The sequence below is a fragment of the Corythoichthys intestinalis genome, chromosome 8, assembly GCF_030265065.1.
Source record: "Corythoichthys intestinalis isolate RoL2023-P3 chromosome 8, ASM3026506v1, whole genome shotgun sequence".
Lineage (NCBI taxonomy): Eukaryota > Metazoa > Chordata > Actinopteri > Syngnathiformes > Syngnathidae > Corythoichthys > Corythoichthys intestinalis.
Genome location: NC_080402.1, coordinates 54765646 through 54785692, shown reverse-complemented (window position 1 = coordinate 54785692; position 20047 = coordinate 54765646). Strand labels below are relative to the sequence as shown.

General features: G+C 37.7%; 1 protein-coding gene across 10 annotated transcripts in view; it reads left to right on the top strand.

The window, feature by feature from the left end:
- The window catches only part of tenm3 (teneurin transmembrane protein 3), a 451194-nt gene that overhangs the window by 187127 nt on the left and 244020 nt on the right, over positions 1 to 20047 (top strand). For 6 of the 10 annotated variants that reach the window (XM_057842847.1, XM_057842850.1, XM_057842849.1 and 3 more), the window contains one exon: positions 14976 to 15143. The exons of the other annotated variants lie outside the window; for them this stretch is intronic. In XM_057842847.1, coding sequence (XP_057698830.1) covers positions 14976 to 15143 — 168 coding nt within the window. The remainder of the gene's footprint in view (positions 1 to 14975; positions 15144 to 20047) is intronic. 10 annotated transcript variants of the gene reach the window in all.

Below are 20047 nucleotides of genomic sequence, written 5' to 3'. Positions count from 1 at the left end.
GTAGGAGTAATAGTAGTAGATTACTAAAAAGAATAATAAAATAAATACAAAGCCAATATGATGTTTTTGACAATGTTGTTGCTTACACATTTCAAACATTTAAATGGAAACCATTTTTTTAAACAAAACATGATAGTTAAAAGATGATTATGTTAATCAATGTTTTGTGTTTTGATCGGTTTGATCCAGTTGATTTCGGAGTTCTCCTAATATGTAAATAATTAATGCCCAAAAATATTATTTTGATGTTGGTGCGAGTGTTGATTGAAAAATACGTGCACTCTCCTTGCAAACTCTTGCACTGCCTGCACGCTATTTTTTTTTTAAAGATTGTCATGAATTTGAGCAGATGTAAAAAAATGGGAAAAACAGAAAATGATAGATGTGTTTCATAAACTGTCACATTAATAACAACGGTATACAGACAAAAGAGTAACTGGCCCATACTGCATTGTGGGATGGTACAAATAATAATTTGTTGGTGAAATGTGATATTCACCCCCCCCCCCCCCCCCCCAATTCCATATGAGTCATCAAGTCTTCTGAATTGATTGATTTCCTAACCAGCGGTGGTTGCTGTTGGGGTGTGACTTGTGTTGCATGGCCAAGCAATGACAAAATGGCAACAACAACAAAAAAAAAAAAACAACAACAGCATGAAGCCTACAACTTTTTAAATCTGAAACACAGAACAACAAATTTAAAAATGACTAATAACCTTATTTCTAAAGACAGATAACTCAACAAATGCTTTGCCTGCAAATTGTCGGCATGCTCTCTCTCTGGCAGACTGTTCTCCCTGTATTTTTAAAACACTGAGAGAAAAGTCTGCGAACCAGCCCATTAACGGCCTCTCGAGCAGGTACAAAATCAATCGACCAATCAGATTCGTTTATTTGCGTGACGTGTTCTTAACGAGCAACGTCACTCTTGCGCATCGAAAGTCGTCTCCACAACAAAACAGATGGTGAACAGGAGAGCCGAGAATATGTTCCAATCCACGGTAAAATCAGTTTTAAATTACCAAAAACACATCGACACGAGTCATTGACAACGGTCTGTCTCGCGCTAGCCATGTTGAATAAACTCCGCTCTCCTTGTATGTTAACTTCCGCGCGCAAGTCCCTCGTCCTGCCCTCGTCGTTTTACTAACGTCACGTCTGCCCGTCTCTGATTGGTCCACTCCGCTGTCTGTTTGCTGTGGCTTGCTCCGCCCTGGAAATTGTATTGAATTGTATATGGTGGCCAGACTCAATAGCTGGAACAGCGGTGAGTCTGGTGTACCAGGCAAGTGTTCATGTGCAACCTTCGAAGGGACTGTGTCGTGATAACAAGAAGTTATGGAAACTCGAAATATAACACGTAATTCGAAAAACAAAAACATGTTGGGATTTATGCTGTCTTTTTAACACTGCAAATTTATTATGTCTTATCAAGGTTGTTTTTCTTGAATCTAGTCAAATAAAAAAACATTCAGCAAGTCAAAAAGGGGTAAATGTAAGCCTAAAAAGAATGAAAATAATTCACTTAATAATGGTAGGGTCAATTCTATCATTACAACATATAGGAAGACAATCTAAATGACCTATATAACTGAACAAATTATATAATGCAAAAAAGTTTGCTTAAAAGTTGGTGGGGACAATTTGAGCATCCTGAAAAGTTGGTTGTATTTTAAGTCTGTTGAGTTTATTTTTCTTATTTTTATTTTTCTTATTTCAAGAAATCTAAGTGAGTAAAATTTTCTTGACGCACTGGCAGATAAATTCACTTACGTAGTCGATTTACACTGAAAACAAGGTCATTTAACTAGTTTTAAGGAGATGTGTTTTTGCTGGGAAGTTGTTGAAGTTGGCAGAGTAAGTGGCTCTTGTTGGAATTCCAGAGCGACTGACCCCGATGAAACAAGCACTTCTCATATCATTTCTTAAGAGAGGGAATTAGTGTCAAATACTCTGCAAGTGCTCTTGTACTGAAACATCACGCAGAGGCAATAAACATTTTTTCGTTTAAATAATGAAGGGTTTTAAAAAATGGCATTAAAATATGTTCGCATTGAAATAATGAAAATCAACATTTAAAAGTTGTCAACAGGTACTTGAACGCAAAATGAATATCATTTTAATCGTTTCATTATTTTGGCAGCCACAAACAAATTGTACCGATTGTTAGCTATTTGTACGTTATAAACTTGTGGTGCAGTTCTAATTAAATGTCTTTTCAGCCCTCTACGGCTACTGAGATTGAGTGACATGAAATGAATGAACATACAGGCTTAAACACTGTATGAGTAATAATTTGAAATGTTACTAGATTTTTACTGCTTGGTCGATATGTTTGCATTGCTCATTTAATAGTGGCAGCTGCAGACAGTAACATTTTCTATTCTACTCGTACTGGCAATGGTATGACAAGAAAGGTAGACAATGTCCAGGGGCATCTGTAGAGCTCTTGTCAGGTCAGCACATGAGACACACACACACACATGAATGCACATTTACTATATAGTGAAAAGGACACAACTTGGAGGTCATTGTCAGCCCTCTGGCAAAAGTTGAGCAGTCACTCAGAAAACAATGAGCAAGTATCTTAGAGGGCGAGACCGGGCAAGAGAGAGTGTGTATTTGTGTGTGAGCGCACACTTCTGGCGTGTCTGACCTGGTTTATCAATGTGACAGTAATTTCAGTCCGGACATTTTGCATGACAGGAACTGTTACTTGGGGATCACACAAATATTTATAGAAGCATGCTAACCATGCATAACATTGTCTTTCTATCAGGGTCATAGTGTACAATGGTTTTTGGCGGACTTACACTGAAATTGGCCGCGTAAACAAAGGTTTTATTGTCTGTAGAAAATAATTGGAAAAATAGCGACAAGGTAATAATATTAAATCATCTTTCATCATCATCCAGACACTTCTGTTATTATGGAAATTGTTTAGAGTGAGACTGCTGTGTGTGTTTGACAGTATTGATCATAAAATCTTAGGATACAAATTCCTGTTGAAGAAGCTTTTTTATATTAGCTAGTCAGGGCAAATAAAAGCACTCAGTGCTGCTTGCTGTTTTAGAGTCCTGGCCAAAAGTATTGGTACCCCTGCAATTCTGTCAGATAATACTCAATTTCTCCCAGAAAATGATTGCAATTACAAATGCTTTGGTAGTAATATCTTCATTTATTTTGCTTGCAATGAAAAAAAAACACAGTAGAGAATGAAAAACAAATTAAATCATTATCATTTTACACAAAACTCCAAAAATGGGCCAGACAAAAGTATTAGCACTCTTAGCCTCATACTTGGTAGCACAACCTTTAGACAAAATAACCGCGAACAACCGCTTCTGGTATCCATTAATGAGTTTCTTACAATGCTCTACTGGAATTTTAGACCATTCTTCTTTGGCCAACTCCTGCCATTTTCAGATCCCTCCACAAGTGTTCTATGGGATTCAGGTCTGGAGTCTTTGCTGGCCACTTTAGAAGTCTCCAGTGCTTTCTCTCAAACTATTTTCTAGTGCTTTATGAAGTGTGTTTTTGGTCATTGTCCTGCTGGAAGACCCATGACCTCTGAGGGAGACCCAGCTTTCTCAAACTACATTATGCTGCAAAATTTGTTGGTAATCTTCAGACGTCATAATGACATGCACACAGTCAAGCAGTCCAGTGCCAAAGGCAGCAAAGAAACCCCAAAACATCAGGAAACCTCCACCATGTTTGACTGTGGGGACCGTGTTCTTTTCTTTGAAGGCCTTTTTTCCCCCCTGTAAACTCTATGTTGATGCCTTTTTGCAAAAAAGCTCTACCTTTGTCTCATCTCACCAGAGAACGTTCATCCAAAACGTTTTTGGCTTTCTCAAGCAAGTTTTGGTAAACTCAAGCCTGGTTTTGTATGTCTCTGGGTCAGAAGTGGGGTCGTTTTGGGTATCCTACCATAGAGTCCCTTTTTATTCATACACAGATGGATAGTAAGGGTTGACACTGTTGTACCCTCTGACTGCAGGACAGCTTGAACTTGTTTGTATGTTAGTCGAGGTTCTTTATCCACCATCCGCACATCTTGGTGTGTGAATGTGTTCGTGAATGGGTAAATGTCTGCTAATGTAAAGCGCTTTGGGAATAGTAATCATGCAGATAAATTGCTATGTAAGTACTGTCCATTTATCATTTAGTTGAAATCTCTGGTCAATTTTTCTTTTCCGTCCACATCAATCAATGTAGCCACAGTGCCATGGGCTTTACACTTATTGATGACACTGCGCACAGTAAACACAGGAACATTCAGGTCTTTGGAGGTGGACTTGTAGCCTTGAGATTGCCCATACTTCCTCACAATTTTGCTTCTCAATTCCTCAGACAGTTCTTTGGTCTTCATTCTTTTCTCCGTGCTCAATGTGGTACACACAAGGACACAGGGCAGAGGTTGAGTCGGCTTTAATCCATTTTAACTGGCTGCAAGTGTGCAGTTATTGCCACCACTTGTTATGTGCCACTGGTAAGTAACAGGTACTGTTAATTACACAAATTAGAAAAGCATCACAGGGTTTTTCAAAGGGTGCCAATACTTTTGTCTGGCCCATTTTTGGAGTTTTGTGTAGAATGATAATGACATATTTTTTTCTTTTCATTGTCTTTTGTGTTTTTTCATTGCAAGGAAAATCAATGAAGATATTACTACCAAAGCATTTGTAATTGCAATCATTTTCTGGGAGACATTGAGCACTGTCTGACAGAATTGCAGGGTTGCCAATACTTTTGGCCAGCACTCTAGCTCCATGCACCAGATTTCTTCAGGAGAGGTGATAGTCCTATTTGAATCCTTTGTGAAGTTGGCCTCCCATCAGACGCATATTCATTTATTTATATTACTTGAAACATTGTGGCTTTAGCCCAGGCATTTTTATCTAAAGGATGGATGACGATCTTCCATGTAGAGTTAATCAGTTTTGGTTTTTTGTTTTCTTTTTTCTTGTTGACTGTACCTTCAAAAAAACCCATTTTAGTGCACTCACATGTGCACGTGCAACTGTATTTATGTCCAAGGGACTATTTGGCTTTACACACAGCTTACAGTTCAGTAAGACAAAAGGCTAACATGATCTCACAGCCTCATAAAAGAAAGAAGAAGAAGGAGAGATAATAAAGAAAACCTAATGAAGCTTGAGTTTCTTTTGCATAGTCCGACTGTCAAATTGTTTGGGAGGTACAAACAAATCTCATTGCATAAATGGAAAGGAAAATTCTTCTCGCAGTTGTGTGAAAAGTGTACTGTTAACACCTCAGCACTCATTATCACATTTGGCAACTGTACATTTCACTGGGATTCCTCTATATGTGCCTGCGCTCCAGCTGTGGCATGTAAGGTGCATTAACAACGCAAACATACAGCACCCACCGGATGCAATCAACTGCTGCACAAGTGCTTGCTATATTACCAATTTTTCTGTTGTTGTTTGAGATCAACGAGATTTATTTCCAGAATACTATAATCACACGGTTAGTTAGTTTTAAGGGAATAATGGGTTTCATTGACATAACAATAAATGCTAAAAATGCTAAAATATATTTGCTAATAATACTGTATTACCCTCCCAGATGACAGGAAGGATGGGAGTCAGGTATGCTTTTCCACTTGCTTTATTTAAGTACAGAAAGCCAATAAACACAAACATGTTACAACTTCAACTTTCCCCCAAAACTGACGTAAGCTCATTTGCTCTGCTCTACTTTCACCACTCACCTTGGACCTGTCATCTCTTGGGGTGTATGCTAGTGCTGCAATGATAAATCGATTTACTCAAGTAATTTGATTAGAAAAAAAACTTCAAATAAATTTTTTCTGCTTCGAGGATTAGTTTAATTAGAACGACGTTGTAATGGTTTGTTTTGAAAGTGTTGCATTTAGTTTATTAAATTGGATGGATACACGCCCTCTAGTGGAGACAGTTAATATGACATAACTCATGTCATTTGGCTGAATCCAGCTGCTCCCTGTTAAGATCAACACAAGCGTAACAACACAAGTTTTTGTTTGAGCTAATGTTTTTTCAGTGTATTCATAATTTATGCCGTTTGTTGTGGGGATAATGTGTACTTTTGCATGTAAGTCAGCTAATTGTTTTTTTTTTTCCTTTTTTTTTGTGCAACACTGAATATGCCATAACTCGTCTAACATGGCTGAATCCAGCTGCTCCCTGCTAAAACCAACATACGTTATGTTTTTGTTTGAGCTACTATGTTTGTTTATGCATCCGTTATTTAGTTTAGAAGCATATTTAGCTTTTTTTGTAGGAATATGTGTTTAAATGATTTGATAAGAGCTTTGTAATGTAAAAAAAAAAAAAAAAAAAATTGGCATTTTATAGCATTCGAGCTAGCGGACTATTGCCTGTGAACACATAAATAGAAATGGGGGAATCAACGTTGAAAGATTGTTATAAAAAAACTAGGGGTGCACGATATCCTTTTTTGAAACTGATACCGATATCTATAACTTCCTGCTCCTCAAGGCCGATACCGATACGATAACCGATAATATATATTTAATTTTTCAATGTATATTCACCTGAGTTTTTGAACACCCGTAGGTCAAAAATATTTGTGGTTGATTCAGCATAGATTTGCCTTTGACCGGACCAAAATTTTCATGATGACACGAACATTATTATAATGAACAAAACAAAGACAAGAACAGTTTTGACTTCAAATAAAGTGTCCATATTATTTTTTTCAAATGAATATAATTTGAGTCAATTCATCAGTCAATATCATCGACAGAGTGTTCCCCTGAACAATGAGCACTGATCTAAAACAAACACAAACCCAACAGGTATTATGCTTTGTCAGCAGATAAAAAAAATTGGTGCAACAGGTGAGTAGACTTTTGTCGTCTTGGTCCATGAAACAACTTTCTTAACTTGGCAATTAAAGAACAGCAAGCCTACCAATAACCAAAAGGCCTCTCAAAAACTTATAAACATCAACTGTAAAATGCAAACATTTTCTAATTGACATAGTAAGGTTGATAACTCAGTGAAGGAAAAATAGGGCCTCTAGAACAGTAATAAAACTTTGCATGCTGGCAAAACAGGAGTAGAAACAAATGCACACATCCCAATCCACCACCATGCCAAAAATGTTATTAAGAGGCCCGATAACATATTGTTATCGGATTTATTGGGATGACGTCATAATTCCTATCATCGGTCCAGTAATTATCGGTCCGATAATTGTCGTGCACCACTAAAAAAAAACGCCCAACACGCGCACCCCCTGTTGAATCTTTACAGAAAACACTATGCCAGTCACACTAGGAGGACCAAATGTTCTCTTGTCCCCCATTCACAAGGGTCACTATGATTTTGGCTTTTTTCCCCTCAATATTTTATCTGCATTGCACTCTAGGTATGACTGTATTCTTTGTAGTATTTTCGGCAGATTTCAGTATATTTTAACAAAACTGAAAGGGCTTCTCCCATATTCCAAGTCTCTCTGGAGTCTGATTTCTTGTGAAGAAGCCCTATAACCCCTTCTCTCCAGTACTCTCCTATGGGGTTGTCTTCTTTGCCCGTTGTCCTGCCCTCTTCCTTCATCTCTCATCCTATTATAGTTTCCTGTCTCCTATTCACTCTGCCTCTTCTTCATCTCTAAACCCCCCACCCCCCACCCCCCAGGCACAATGTGTTGAGGACTTGGTGTAACACAGGGAAAGTATAGGTGTGCAGGAAATGTTTTTCTGTATGAAAAGCATAAAAACGCATTTCTTCATCCACACTCCAACACAGTCCTCAATTTTACACCTTACTTTCCATTTCTCTCAACTGTTTACTTTATTGTATGTAACACACTGTATTTTTTATTGCATATGGTTGAGTCTGGCGTCATGTGAATACAGCATTACCTTATTCCCGAAGGCATCATGTAGAGCAGCTAGCAGAACTAGCCGTTTGGCAGTCAATATTTCAATCGACAGTTAGTTTACTACTTTGGAATTTGTATTGCCTCGGGTCATAAAACAGTTCACGCTTTACGAGTAAACAGTGATATATTTCAGTCCATATGTACAGTATTACTGTTTAACTCTTTATAGGTCAAGTGACTTTTTTTTGCTCATTTAAAAACTCAAACACATAAAGATCTGGGTAGACGTCACATTTAGGGTTATGTAAGCCACAATACAGTGATCCCTCATCGCAGTTTTTTAATCGTGTTACAGTGTATCACAAAAGTGAGTAAACCCCTCGCATTTCTGCAGATATTTAAGTACTGTATATCATTTCATGGGACAACACTGACAAAATAACACTTTGACACAATGAAAAGTAGTCTGTGTGCATCTTATATAATAGAGTTAATTTATTTCCCCCTCAAAATAACTCAATGTATGGCCATTAATATCTAAACCCCTGGCAAAAAAGTGAGTACACCCCTTAGAAACTACGGACATCCCTAAATGTCCAAATTGAGTACTGCTTGTCATTTTCCCACCAAAATGTCAGGTGACTCGATACAGGAGTGCTGTCAGCATTGCTGTAGAGATTGAAGAGGTGGGGGGGTCAGCCTGTTAGTGCTCAGACCATACGCCCACTCTACATCAGCAGTGACGTGTGGTCAGGGGAGGCAGGGGAGGCAGAACCTCACCTGTCATCATGACAAAAAATAATTATAACATCAAATTTATGGTAATATTTGTCCACTGATCTTTATGTATGACTAATTTCGAACATTTTTTATATTCAAAATCGCTGAATTTGCCTATTTCCTGTTCAAATAAAGAAATGAAACGAGAGGTGCGGCAGCAACGAGTAAAGCTTCACCTCTGATTGCGCTATCCATCACAAACTGGGTTGATACATGCAATTGGAGCGTGCGGGTTGCCGTATATCTGCATGTCGCCATTATAATGTTTGCATATACGTTTATTTGACCTGATTTTCCACAGTCTGGCTAATGTCTTTAACCCTTAACGTTTAATGTTTGTTAGTGACGTATTCAGTTTTGCTGATGAAAACTAAATCTGCAGTGAAAAGGCTCAGGTTGCGGCAGATAGTTCTCTGCCGCACTGAAGGGGGGCGTACGTGAGCCAACGGTTACTTGGCGCCAGGCGAGCCAAGTGCACTGCTGCGAGCCGTTTTGTATTTTGCCACGTGGGACTACCAAAATTACAGGATTAGGACTAGAGGATTATATATCTAATCTTAAAATTTTCTCAAAATTGGACTTTCAGTCAAAAGTGGACGTGATTAACAATGGTAAGACCAACGCCGGAGCTAAAAGGTTTCCTTCAAACTACGGGACAGAAGATAACTCACTCTTTTCAAACGGAGTGGTACACCCGAAAATACTGGCTATGTGGCTGCCCTCCGAAAAATCGCCTTAACTGCTTTCCCTGTCTTTTGTTCTCATCTTGTGCCAATGTCTGGATTAACACGGGATATTGTAACATGAAAAAATTACCACAAAGTCTCAGCAAACATGAGAGATCGGCCACTCACTTTCAAAGACAGATTGATTTAAAAACTTTTGGAAGTTCAAGGATCGATTTGGCTCTGAACGAACAGCGGAGACTCAACGTTAGCATCCACAATGCTAAGGTAAAGGAAAACCGAACGATTTTGAAAGACTTCATTAATGCAACCTTCTTCCTAGCTAAACAGGAGTTAGCATTTCGTGGTAACGATGAGAGGGCAAACTCTTCTAATCGTGACAATTATGTAGAACTATTACATGCTTTTGCTGAGAAAGATGAAAGGTTAGCTAGACATTTGGACACATCCACTGTGTTTTCTGGCTTGTCAAATAGAATACAGAACGATCTAATTGAAGCAATCGTCTCCATTGAGGCGGAGAGACTTTTAAAACTAAAGGAAAATAAGGGGGACTTTTACAACAAAGTAAGGAGTTTTTTGTGGTGAAGGACAGGCGCATGGACTTCATCTACAAATAAAGGTAAGACCACAAACAGTTTTTATTTCAATCTTATAAAAAAGAGATTAGACTAAGAAAAATACAATACAATATTTAAAAACTAAATTTGGGCCTAATATAAAATATTCTTTGTTCTTCTTTTCATGCTTTTTGTTGAGCAATATGTTTTAAATTGATTAAAGTATCAGAATTAAAAGTTTCAAAAACAACTGAAAATTTCACTAAAGGTCAAAATTTAAATCTGGTTTTGTACACCACTTTTTACTCTCATTTATGTTGCATGAATTATAGAATTGCGACGGCCAACACATTGAGGGTGTAGAGCAAATGCATATTATTTTCTTACTTTTACATATCTGTAATATGTACCGTGTGTTTGTGTTGTGTAAAGAATGCTGATGAGATATTAAAGAACCAATAGCGTGTTGAATAAGCAACCCTTTTTGGTTTATATGTTTGTAAATCTGACACTAAAGGAGTCAGTGCCTCACCAACCATGAACCTCATCGCATGTCACTGCATCAACTTTTTGTGCATGGCTGTCACCCCAGGAGGAAGATACACAAGAAAGCCCGCAAACAGTTTGCTTAAGACATGTCAAAAAAGCACATGGATTAATGGAACCATGTTTTATGGTCTGATGAGATGGGCGGGCTTTCTTGTGTACCATCTTCAGAAGAGGCTTCCTCCTGGGGTGACAGACATGCACACCAATTTGATGTAGAGTGCGGCATAAGGTCGGAGCATTAACATGTTGACCCCCCCACCTCTTCAATCTCTGCAGCAATGCTGACAGCAATCCTGTAACGGGTCACATGACATTTTGGAGGGAAAATGACAAGCAGTACTCAATTTGGATATTTAGGGATGTACATAGTTTCTAAGGGGTGTACTTACTTTTGTTGTCAGGGTTTAGATATTAATGGCTATATTCTGAGTTATTTTGAGGGGAAAACAAATGAAATCTTTTATATAAGCTGCACACAGACTACTTTTCATTTTGTCAAAGTGTCATTTTGTCAGTGTTGTCCCATGAAAATATATAGTTAAATATCTAGAGAAATGGGAGGTGTGTACTCACTTTTGTGATACACTGAATCCCCTTTCTGTCATTGTTTGCGTACTATCCTCATTAAAATATCAAAACCTATAAATGTTTAGGTGGTTTAAGATAAAGCAGACACTGTTTTTTTTTCATATGTGTGATTTTGACAAAGATCAGATCCCATTTGATTGTGATTTTATGCAGAAATGTGAGAAATTCCAAAAGGTTCTGATACTTTTTCATACCACTGTACTTTATATTCATATTATGTAGTAGAAACAGAAAAATGGGTTTTAAGAATGTAATAACATAAAACATGTCAAATGAATACACAAATCAAACACATGTACTGTATAATAATTTACAGAATTTTTCACACCGCTCTAAAGCCAGGCCCAATACGGGTGCCTCATTAAAGTATGCCTGGGCCAGAAACATGCTCCAAACTTTCCAGAAACCATGTTTTATCTGTAGAAAAACCTTGAGTGAACATGTTAACCTCGAGGGACCCCTTTAGAACATGACAAACAGGGAGGGACTGTACTGGCATTCATAGTACATTGGACCGCAAGCCGAAGTGTAGTGTGCCATTTAACCTCAAGGATTCAACAGTTTCTTCCATCCAAGGCCAATTACAAGATAGCATGATAGACATAGCTTAGGGAACTGAGAAAGATTTAAATGTGTGGAGGAGTGAGGCTCGTATACAGTGTGAGTATGTGTGTGTTTGTGGTGGTAGTCTGGTAAAATGGCCTGCAATGGAAGTGAAGTTTGCAACGGTAGGTCTTTCCCTCCCTCACTCTTACATGCGCTTGCTCCCTTGGCTCTCCTACGTGCGAAGCATATCATTCCTGATAAAGTAGTTGTAACAACTTGAAATGCCATTATAACCCTTTCAATTTAACTGTTTCATTCCTTTTTCAGAAACCTGAACCTTGTAAGAGTGCAGTGATAGAATGATTTTAGAATGCAGGGATACATCTAAATAACACATTACTGTTGTATAAGTAAATGGATTCAAACATAATCATTGATATAAACTAAATATGAATGATTAGTCTACATCACATCCACATTGACATTTTCCTACTGTGATAACAAAGCTCCAAAGTTTGATGTTTTTTCAATCTTGGATGCAGAGTGACCACATGGGAAAAACAGCATCCAGCCCAATCTGGAAAAACAGCATCCAGCCCAATCTCACTGTAAAACCCACACAGTTCAATAATAATAATAATAATAGGAAAAAAAAAAAAAAAAAAAAAAGAAAATACAGCATAAACTACAACAGAAAATAAACATTAAGGTGGACACATTATAGAGGAAACATTGCCGTTTCACCGATAATCATCATAAGAGATGTAGTTATTCTTAAATAATACAATATTTTTAACCTAATTTATTTTCATTTCAGTAAACAGAATAATGAATTATTAACAGAATTTTTATTCATTATTAAATGTCAAAAATGCATGTTCGTCAAAAGAAATCATTGTAGAAGTACAGTATATTTTCCAGAGCTGATTCAAAGTGCATTATGGGTAAAATATTTACTATATTTAATACATTCAGGTGACCTGTTCCGCTCTGAGACCCCTCATTTGACCAAATTTCAAAATTGTCCTGTATGCCTGTGTGATACATCATTGGAAAGCTTAAAATCTCTATTTTCTGGGGGAAGAAACATTTTGAACAGGATGGCATTTTTTGACACCTTAAAGTAGGCCAAATCAGGTTTAATAACAAAATAATTGACATTTTTGAGACCTTTGAAGTTTTCTTTAGGTTTCTCATTTAAAAAAGGTTCTGGAGACCCATCCTGGTACATAATAAATAACGAACACTTCAAGATGATCCCCTTTGTCTACTCAACTCTTTGATAATCAATATCCATGCACTAAGACGTGGGTGGATGCACAATAATAAAGAAAATTGGTGCGTGAGTAATGTAGATAAATTTAGACCTGTGTTTTATTTTGGAAATTAACATGGCTAAACAGAGAGTTAGCTTTATAGTTAATGATAATTTTACTGCATACAGTTTTTGATTTGGCTTGATTTTAATCTGTGCAAAGACAAAACATTTCAGGGGTTTAAATTACAATACCATCATATTTAAATTTTTGCTGTGGACTTTTAAAATATTTTTTTTCAATTATGACTAAAGAATGTGAATGAGAATGAAGGCTCCATATGCTTAAAGGTAATAAATAAATGTGAGTACATCACACTATCTATTTATTTAGCCTTGAAGCCTAGGACCAAGGCTTTATGATTTAAGCATGTAATGTATCTCATACATCGATATTATCCCATAATAAGCAATCGAAATGGCAACAAGGGTCAAAAAGATAATGGACAGCACGCTAGTCAGTGAGCCTGCTGTGTCCATTATTCCCGTGCTATGTCTTTTTGTGGCTTTCCGGTAACTCAAGGTGAGAGCATGAGGGAGCATAATTAAAGACACCATGACTTTAACGAGATACTGTGTTCTTACCTTGTTTCGATCCAAAAACTATTTGTAGCATATATCACCTAGGGTCATGACACAGCTGTGAATGGCCACAGCCGGACTTTGTGTGGCTTTTATGTGAGACACATCGTAATTTAACATGGGTCGCAAAGCAGAAATAATCAACATATCACATAATCAACATCAAGGACTGGTCGAGATTTTCTTTTTCAAATATTTACCCTTTTAAACGTTTTTTTTTTTCTTTTTCTTTGTTTGTCTCGATTATTTATCATCTAAAATACTGGTGAAAATGCGACAGTAACAAAAAAAAAAAAAAAAATACAATTAAGCGATAGTTATGAGGTCGATATCCATGGCCTATTTACAGACACATTTTTTTTCATCGTGACGTAATTTGTTTAAAAGTTTAGAATATGCCAGTGAATAATTTTTTAAAGTCGATTTTTTCAAACTAAATATTAAACATCAATTAATGATTCTAAGCTAAATATGAAAGACAAATATAATTACATACCTTCTTTTTATGGTTGGATTGAAACAAAAGCGGTTGCGCAGTGTCTGTAAACGGGGGTCTCCAGGGTAAAACGGACAAATCAAAAATAGTTTGGGGGCTTAATGTTCCATGAAACTGCTATGGCATATCAAACACAACAGTTCTTTTGGCATAAAATACAGCAGTTTATTTTAAAGAGGGGTGCTAGACCAGAAACTGCTTATTCAGCCTTGTCTGTTTTCCACCAGATATATATATTTTTTTAAATTATACATGATTATTGAGTTTTTTATATTATTTTATATTATTTTTCATAATTATAAATAAATAGAAATGGATTGGATTTCTAGTCAAATGAGTTTTGTAAGGGTTAAAAAATGGAAATATAAATCCTACATGAAAGGGTCATTTGTAGAATTATTTTGTTAAATTTGACTCTCTACCTTCAAATAAGAAATGACATTCATTTCACAGCTCCACACGTTGTGAGGCGTAGGAGGCAAGATATAATTAAAACAAAATGATGCTGTTGTCAGAAAGTAATGTAGCTCATCAAACCCATCAAAACGGTTTATTTGAAAACCAAATTTTGTCAAAAGTAACACAGATTTTATCCAAAAAACACCAAAACAAAAACAAACAAAAAAAAAAAAACAATTGGGCATCAACCGGCACAATCTGGCTCGGGCATTTGAGTGAGAAAAACTATTTACCATTCAGTGTCTGGCCCCGCCTTCCTGGTTTGTTTGCCAATCAAAAATGGTAATTGTAAGCTTGTCTGCACTACACTGACAGCGAAAAACAAGTAGCACAGGGCGAATGTCTACATTTTCGTGCTATTAAGAACACAGCGGTATAACGGATCGCACTCCTGAGTATGGCCAGAAATTTGGATTGTGGCACATTTAATGAATGACTCACTTACTTTACTGAAATGCCATCATCATCATTTTATTTCTCATTGTATTTTTTTTTTTCTATTCATTGAAATCACCATTTTCATTTCCATTTGGGGGTTTTCTTTTTTCATAGGTTTCCCCATGCCCTCTCCTACCTGTCCATCATCTGCCATTGACCAAACACATGCCCATTCAGCCAGTCTACATGACAACCCACTGTTAAGTGAATCGACTGAGCAAGAGGAAAAAGAGACGGCGCAAGTGGATTATACTGCGCGATTGTACTTACCTCCAAAGCATGGTAATTAACTGCCATCATTTTTTGGGCTCAAATATTTAATAGGTTCCTTGTTTCTTTTGTTTCTGGCCTGCAATCAACCAGCGCAGCTTTATTGGAATGTTATTACGACCGTCATGTTTTGTTTTGGGGTATGGGAAAAAAAAACTGCAGCTAATTAGGCAAGGGAGATCTAAAAATACCTTTTTTTTGTTCAATTACAAGTTGTGGAAAAAATCACAACAAAATTGACAGGTGAGAGGACAGTTTCTGAAGTTTTTAATCAAATGCATCCATTGCATCAATGGCGTTGTATATCATTTTGAGACTGTGTGAAGCATGAAGTTTCGGTGGAACATCCCACGAAGTATAGCCATGTTGTATAAATATTGACTTCATAATAATTGCATCAATATTTTGGACAATTTTTCAGTACACAGCTAAGACAAAGTCCTGTTCATTTAAATAAAAAAGTGCTGCTGATTGACATTTTTTATCTTGTGGGCAAAGCGCTGTGTCAATGACTCATTTATTTTCTTTAAACAAGCTAAGCAACAAAATTGAATAAGGAGGAGGCAGACTGTAATTAATCTGTTTTCTTAATCAAACAGTTGTTCATAAATACAATCCAAATTCAATTCCAAAGCACACTTTCTTGTATGACAATTTACAGTTTGAATGGGAGTTTGCATTGAAAAGAGACACTCACCTGTTATATGAATGGGTTTATGTGTGTAGTTTCTTTATAAAAAGAAATGAGACAATTTTACTATCTAACACTAACTCAAGGGCTAATATGCTTGGGACACCTAAGACACTAATTAGCATAACTGCTAACTAGCTTAGTGCTCCGTGCTAAGTTGTGACGTCTTATCAACAAAGAATACAAACAATACAATTGGCTACATTTACTCACCTCTGACAGAGACACACTGGACCTAAAAACACAAAAGACAATCTAACGCTCGACACTTTGTAAAGCTATTGATTCAGCAACCCAACCTGAGTGTAGCAGTGAACTCTCGCGTTCTTGCTCTAATCACTGGCACGTGCAAGCAGCCTCACATTACACTCAAAGACCCAAACGAGAGTGCTCATAGTTGCCGGCAAAAATCGATTATCAAATTAGTTGGCAACTAATTTATGAGTTGATTTAATCGATTAGTTGTTGCAGCCTTAAGTACAAATGTGTAACATTTTGTCAAAATTCACCGATCCGTTTCAGAGTCTATAAGGAACGAACACACACAGAAAAAGTTCCATTTACAGGGGTTAACAATATAAATGGCCCGGTGGCCCAGACTTACATTTAAACCGTCAGGGCCACCAGAATGTTCCCACCACTGGCCCGGTGGAGCCAGTAAAATGAATGCGTTCATTTAAAAAAAAAAAAAAAATCGTAATCCACATTGATCCCTAGTGGTTCCGTGTTTTGATGACGTTACGCGATCCCGACCAAAGACAAACTTACAGTCTATTCAGCCGGCTGTTGGCTCCTCTTGGGGCATAAACACAGCCTGATTACTGCTGTTGATTGATTGTCAGTATCTCAGTTCCCACCTAACATCATACTACAAGACAACATGTGTCTGAAACCCCCAGCATCCGGCCAAGCACCGGGGAAAAAAGACCACTCAAGAAAGAGAAAGTCACCGGAGGAGTTGAGGGGAAAGCGAAATCCAATATGAAAAGAAAAGGGAGAGAAAGTTTAGCCTCAGTGGCGAGACCGCTGGAATTGGCCCGGCTACGATGACAAAAAAAAACAAGGTTTACTCTAAGATGTGCAGATCAATGCCCTACATATGCAGACAAGTAAGTTAACGAGAAAAGTTAACGAGTATGAAACCTTTGGTATGAACATAATATGTGATGAATTCATTCGTGCGACTACGGAGAAAATAATACCGTCATGGCGACGGTCGAGTGTTAAAATAATTAGCCATTTTTGCCTTAGTCATCTCTTTGACTTCTAAATTGTTGCCACGGCAACCAAGGCGGGGGAGAATTCCAGAGGGAGGTAAGAGGAAAACAGGAAAACTTCGCCCAGGCATCGAACTCTTCTGCTGGTGTGCATCCCCCTGGAGTTCCCAAGAATTTTTGTGTGTGTGTCAGAGCTGTCCGGACAAGTCGACCTAGTCGACTTGTCCGGACAGTCATTAATTAAATACGTCATTAATTAAATAAATTAAATTTAAATTAAATAAATACGTCGACGGGCACAACATACCGTCGACAGTTAAACAAGGGTTAAAAAAATATATGCGTGGAAAGTTGAGAATGTCAGACGCTCGGTATGCAAGCGGGGAAAGTGGCACAAGGCCTAAAAAGCGCACCAGAGTGGCCAAAACATAGACTTATTTCAATGAAACAAAGGAGGGTACACTGTTGTGTCCTGACCCTTCAATGCCAAGCTTGCATACCAGGCTGCACACGTTGTAACTTTGGAAGACGACAGGAGATATCAAGCTGGCAGATCGGAAGTCCATCTAACTAACAACATGTTTTATTGAAGTTGCTAAGCCTGTCGCGATATGCAATGACTCCATTTATCGCACAGTAAATAAAAATGAGGGCGGCAATTATCACGGCTGCATTTAACGCCGCGTGTGTGAGTGCATACCTTTGTGCGTGCGTTCCTTTTACAGACGTTTACTGGTCATCAACACGCCGTAGAATTAATGTTCAGACATACAAAATAAGGAAACACATCTATATTAAACACTGTAAACGTTAGCATTGCTACATTGAGGCTAATGGGAAAAAAGAAAACCTACTCTAGCCTGCTATAAAACACTGGCAGTCTTCTCCAAAACGCAAACTTGTGGTTAAAAGGTGACACTTCAAACATGAAAAATCACTGGTTAACAGCATTTGCAAACCAAAAAATGAACAAATAAATATATCTTACTGACACCACATGCAATGACGAAAAGTGTTTTTTTTTGCGAAGTGTAAAGCTTACGGTGAGCGGTTTAGTGAATGTACTTCCGGTGAACATTTCAAATTAAAAGCACATCATGTTCGTCATATAAATAATGATTTCTGGAGTTAATCCCACATACAGTGCCTTGCAAAAGTATTCGGCCCCCTTGAACCTTGCAACCTTTCGCCACATTTCAGGCTTCAAACATAAAGATATAAAATTTTAATTTTTTGTCAAGAATCAACAACAAGTGGGACACAATCGTGGAACAAAATTTATTGGATAATTTAAACTTTTTTAACAAATAAAAAACTGAAAAGTGGGGCGTGCAATATTATTCGGCCCCCTTGCGTTAATACTTCGTAGCGCCACCTTTTGCTCCAATTACAGCTGCAAGTCGCTTGGGGTATGTTTCTATCAGTTTTGCACATCGAGAGACTGACATTCTTGCCCATTCTTCCTTGCAAAACAGCTCGAGCTCAGTGAGGTTGGATGGAGAGTGTTTTTGATCAGCAGTCTTCAGCTCTTTCCACAGATTCTCGATTAGATTCAGGTCTGGACTTTGACTTGGCCATTCTAACACCTGGATACGTTTATTTTTGAACCATTCCATTGTAGATTTGGCTTTATGTTTTGGATCATTGTCCTGTTGGAAGATAAATCTCCGTCCCAGTCTCAGGTCTTGTGCAGATACCAACAGGTTTTCTTCCTGAATGTTCCTGTATTTGGCTGCATCCATCTTCCCGTCAATTTTAACCATCTTCCCTGTCCCTGCTGAAGAAAAGCAGGCCCAAACCATGATGCTGCCACCACCATGTTTGACAGTGGGGATGGTGTGTTCAGGGTGATGAGCTATGTTGCTTTTACGCCAAACATATCGTTTTGCATTGTGGCCAAAAAGTTCAATTTTGGTTTCATCTGACCAGAGCACCTTCTTCCACATGTTTGGTGTGTCTCCCAGGTGGCTTGTGGCAAACTTTAAACCAGACTTTTTATGGATATCTTTGAGAAATGGCTTTCTTCTTGCCACTCTTCCATAAAGGCCAGATTTGTGCAGTATACGACTGATTGTTGTCCTATGGACAGACTCTCCCACCTCAGCTGTAGATCTCTACAGTTCATCCAGAGTGATCATGGGCCTCTTGGCTGCATCTCTGATCAGTTTTCTCCTTGTTTGAGAAGAAAGTTTTGAAGGACGGCCGGGTCTTGGTAGATTTGCAATGGTCAGATGCTCCTTCCATTTCAATATGATGGCTTGCACAGTGCTCCTTGAGATGTTTAAAGCTTGGGAAATCTTTTTGTATCCAAATCCGGCTTTAAACTTCTCCACAACAGTATCTCGGACCTGCCTGGTGTGTTCCTTGGTTTTCATAATGCTTTCTGCAGTTTAAACAGAACCCTTAGACTATCACAGAGCAGGTGCATTTATACGGAGACTTGATTACACACATTTGGATTCTATTTATCATCATCGGTCATTTAGGACAACATTGGATCATTCAGAGATCCTCACTAAACTTCTGGAGTGAGTTTGCTGCACTGAAAGTAAAGGGGGCGAATAATATTGCACGCCCCACTTTTCAGTTTTTTATTTGTTAAAAAAGTTTAAATTATCCAATAAATGTTGTTCCACTTCATGATTGTGTCCCACTTGTTGTTGATTCTTGACAAAAAAATTAAATTTCATATCTTTATGTTTGAAGCCTGAAATGTGGCGAAAGGTTGCAAGATTCAAGGGGGCCGAATACTTTTGCAAGGCACTGTACTTCAGAATTCAGATTCTACACTAAGAATAGCTTTAATATGACACCCTTTATGAAAAATCTGACTGGCAATGAATAGTTATTATAATTATTATAATACTATTATATATAGTAGTATACTATAATATTAATTCTACATATTTTTTTAAGAATTATTTTGAATCATGTTGGAAAGGCAAAGTCTGTTCTGAATCTGTTTACATTCCATTCTTTTGCACTAGTTACTGCTATCAGCATTTGAC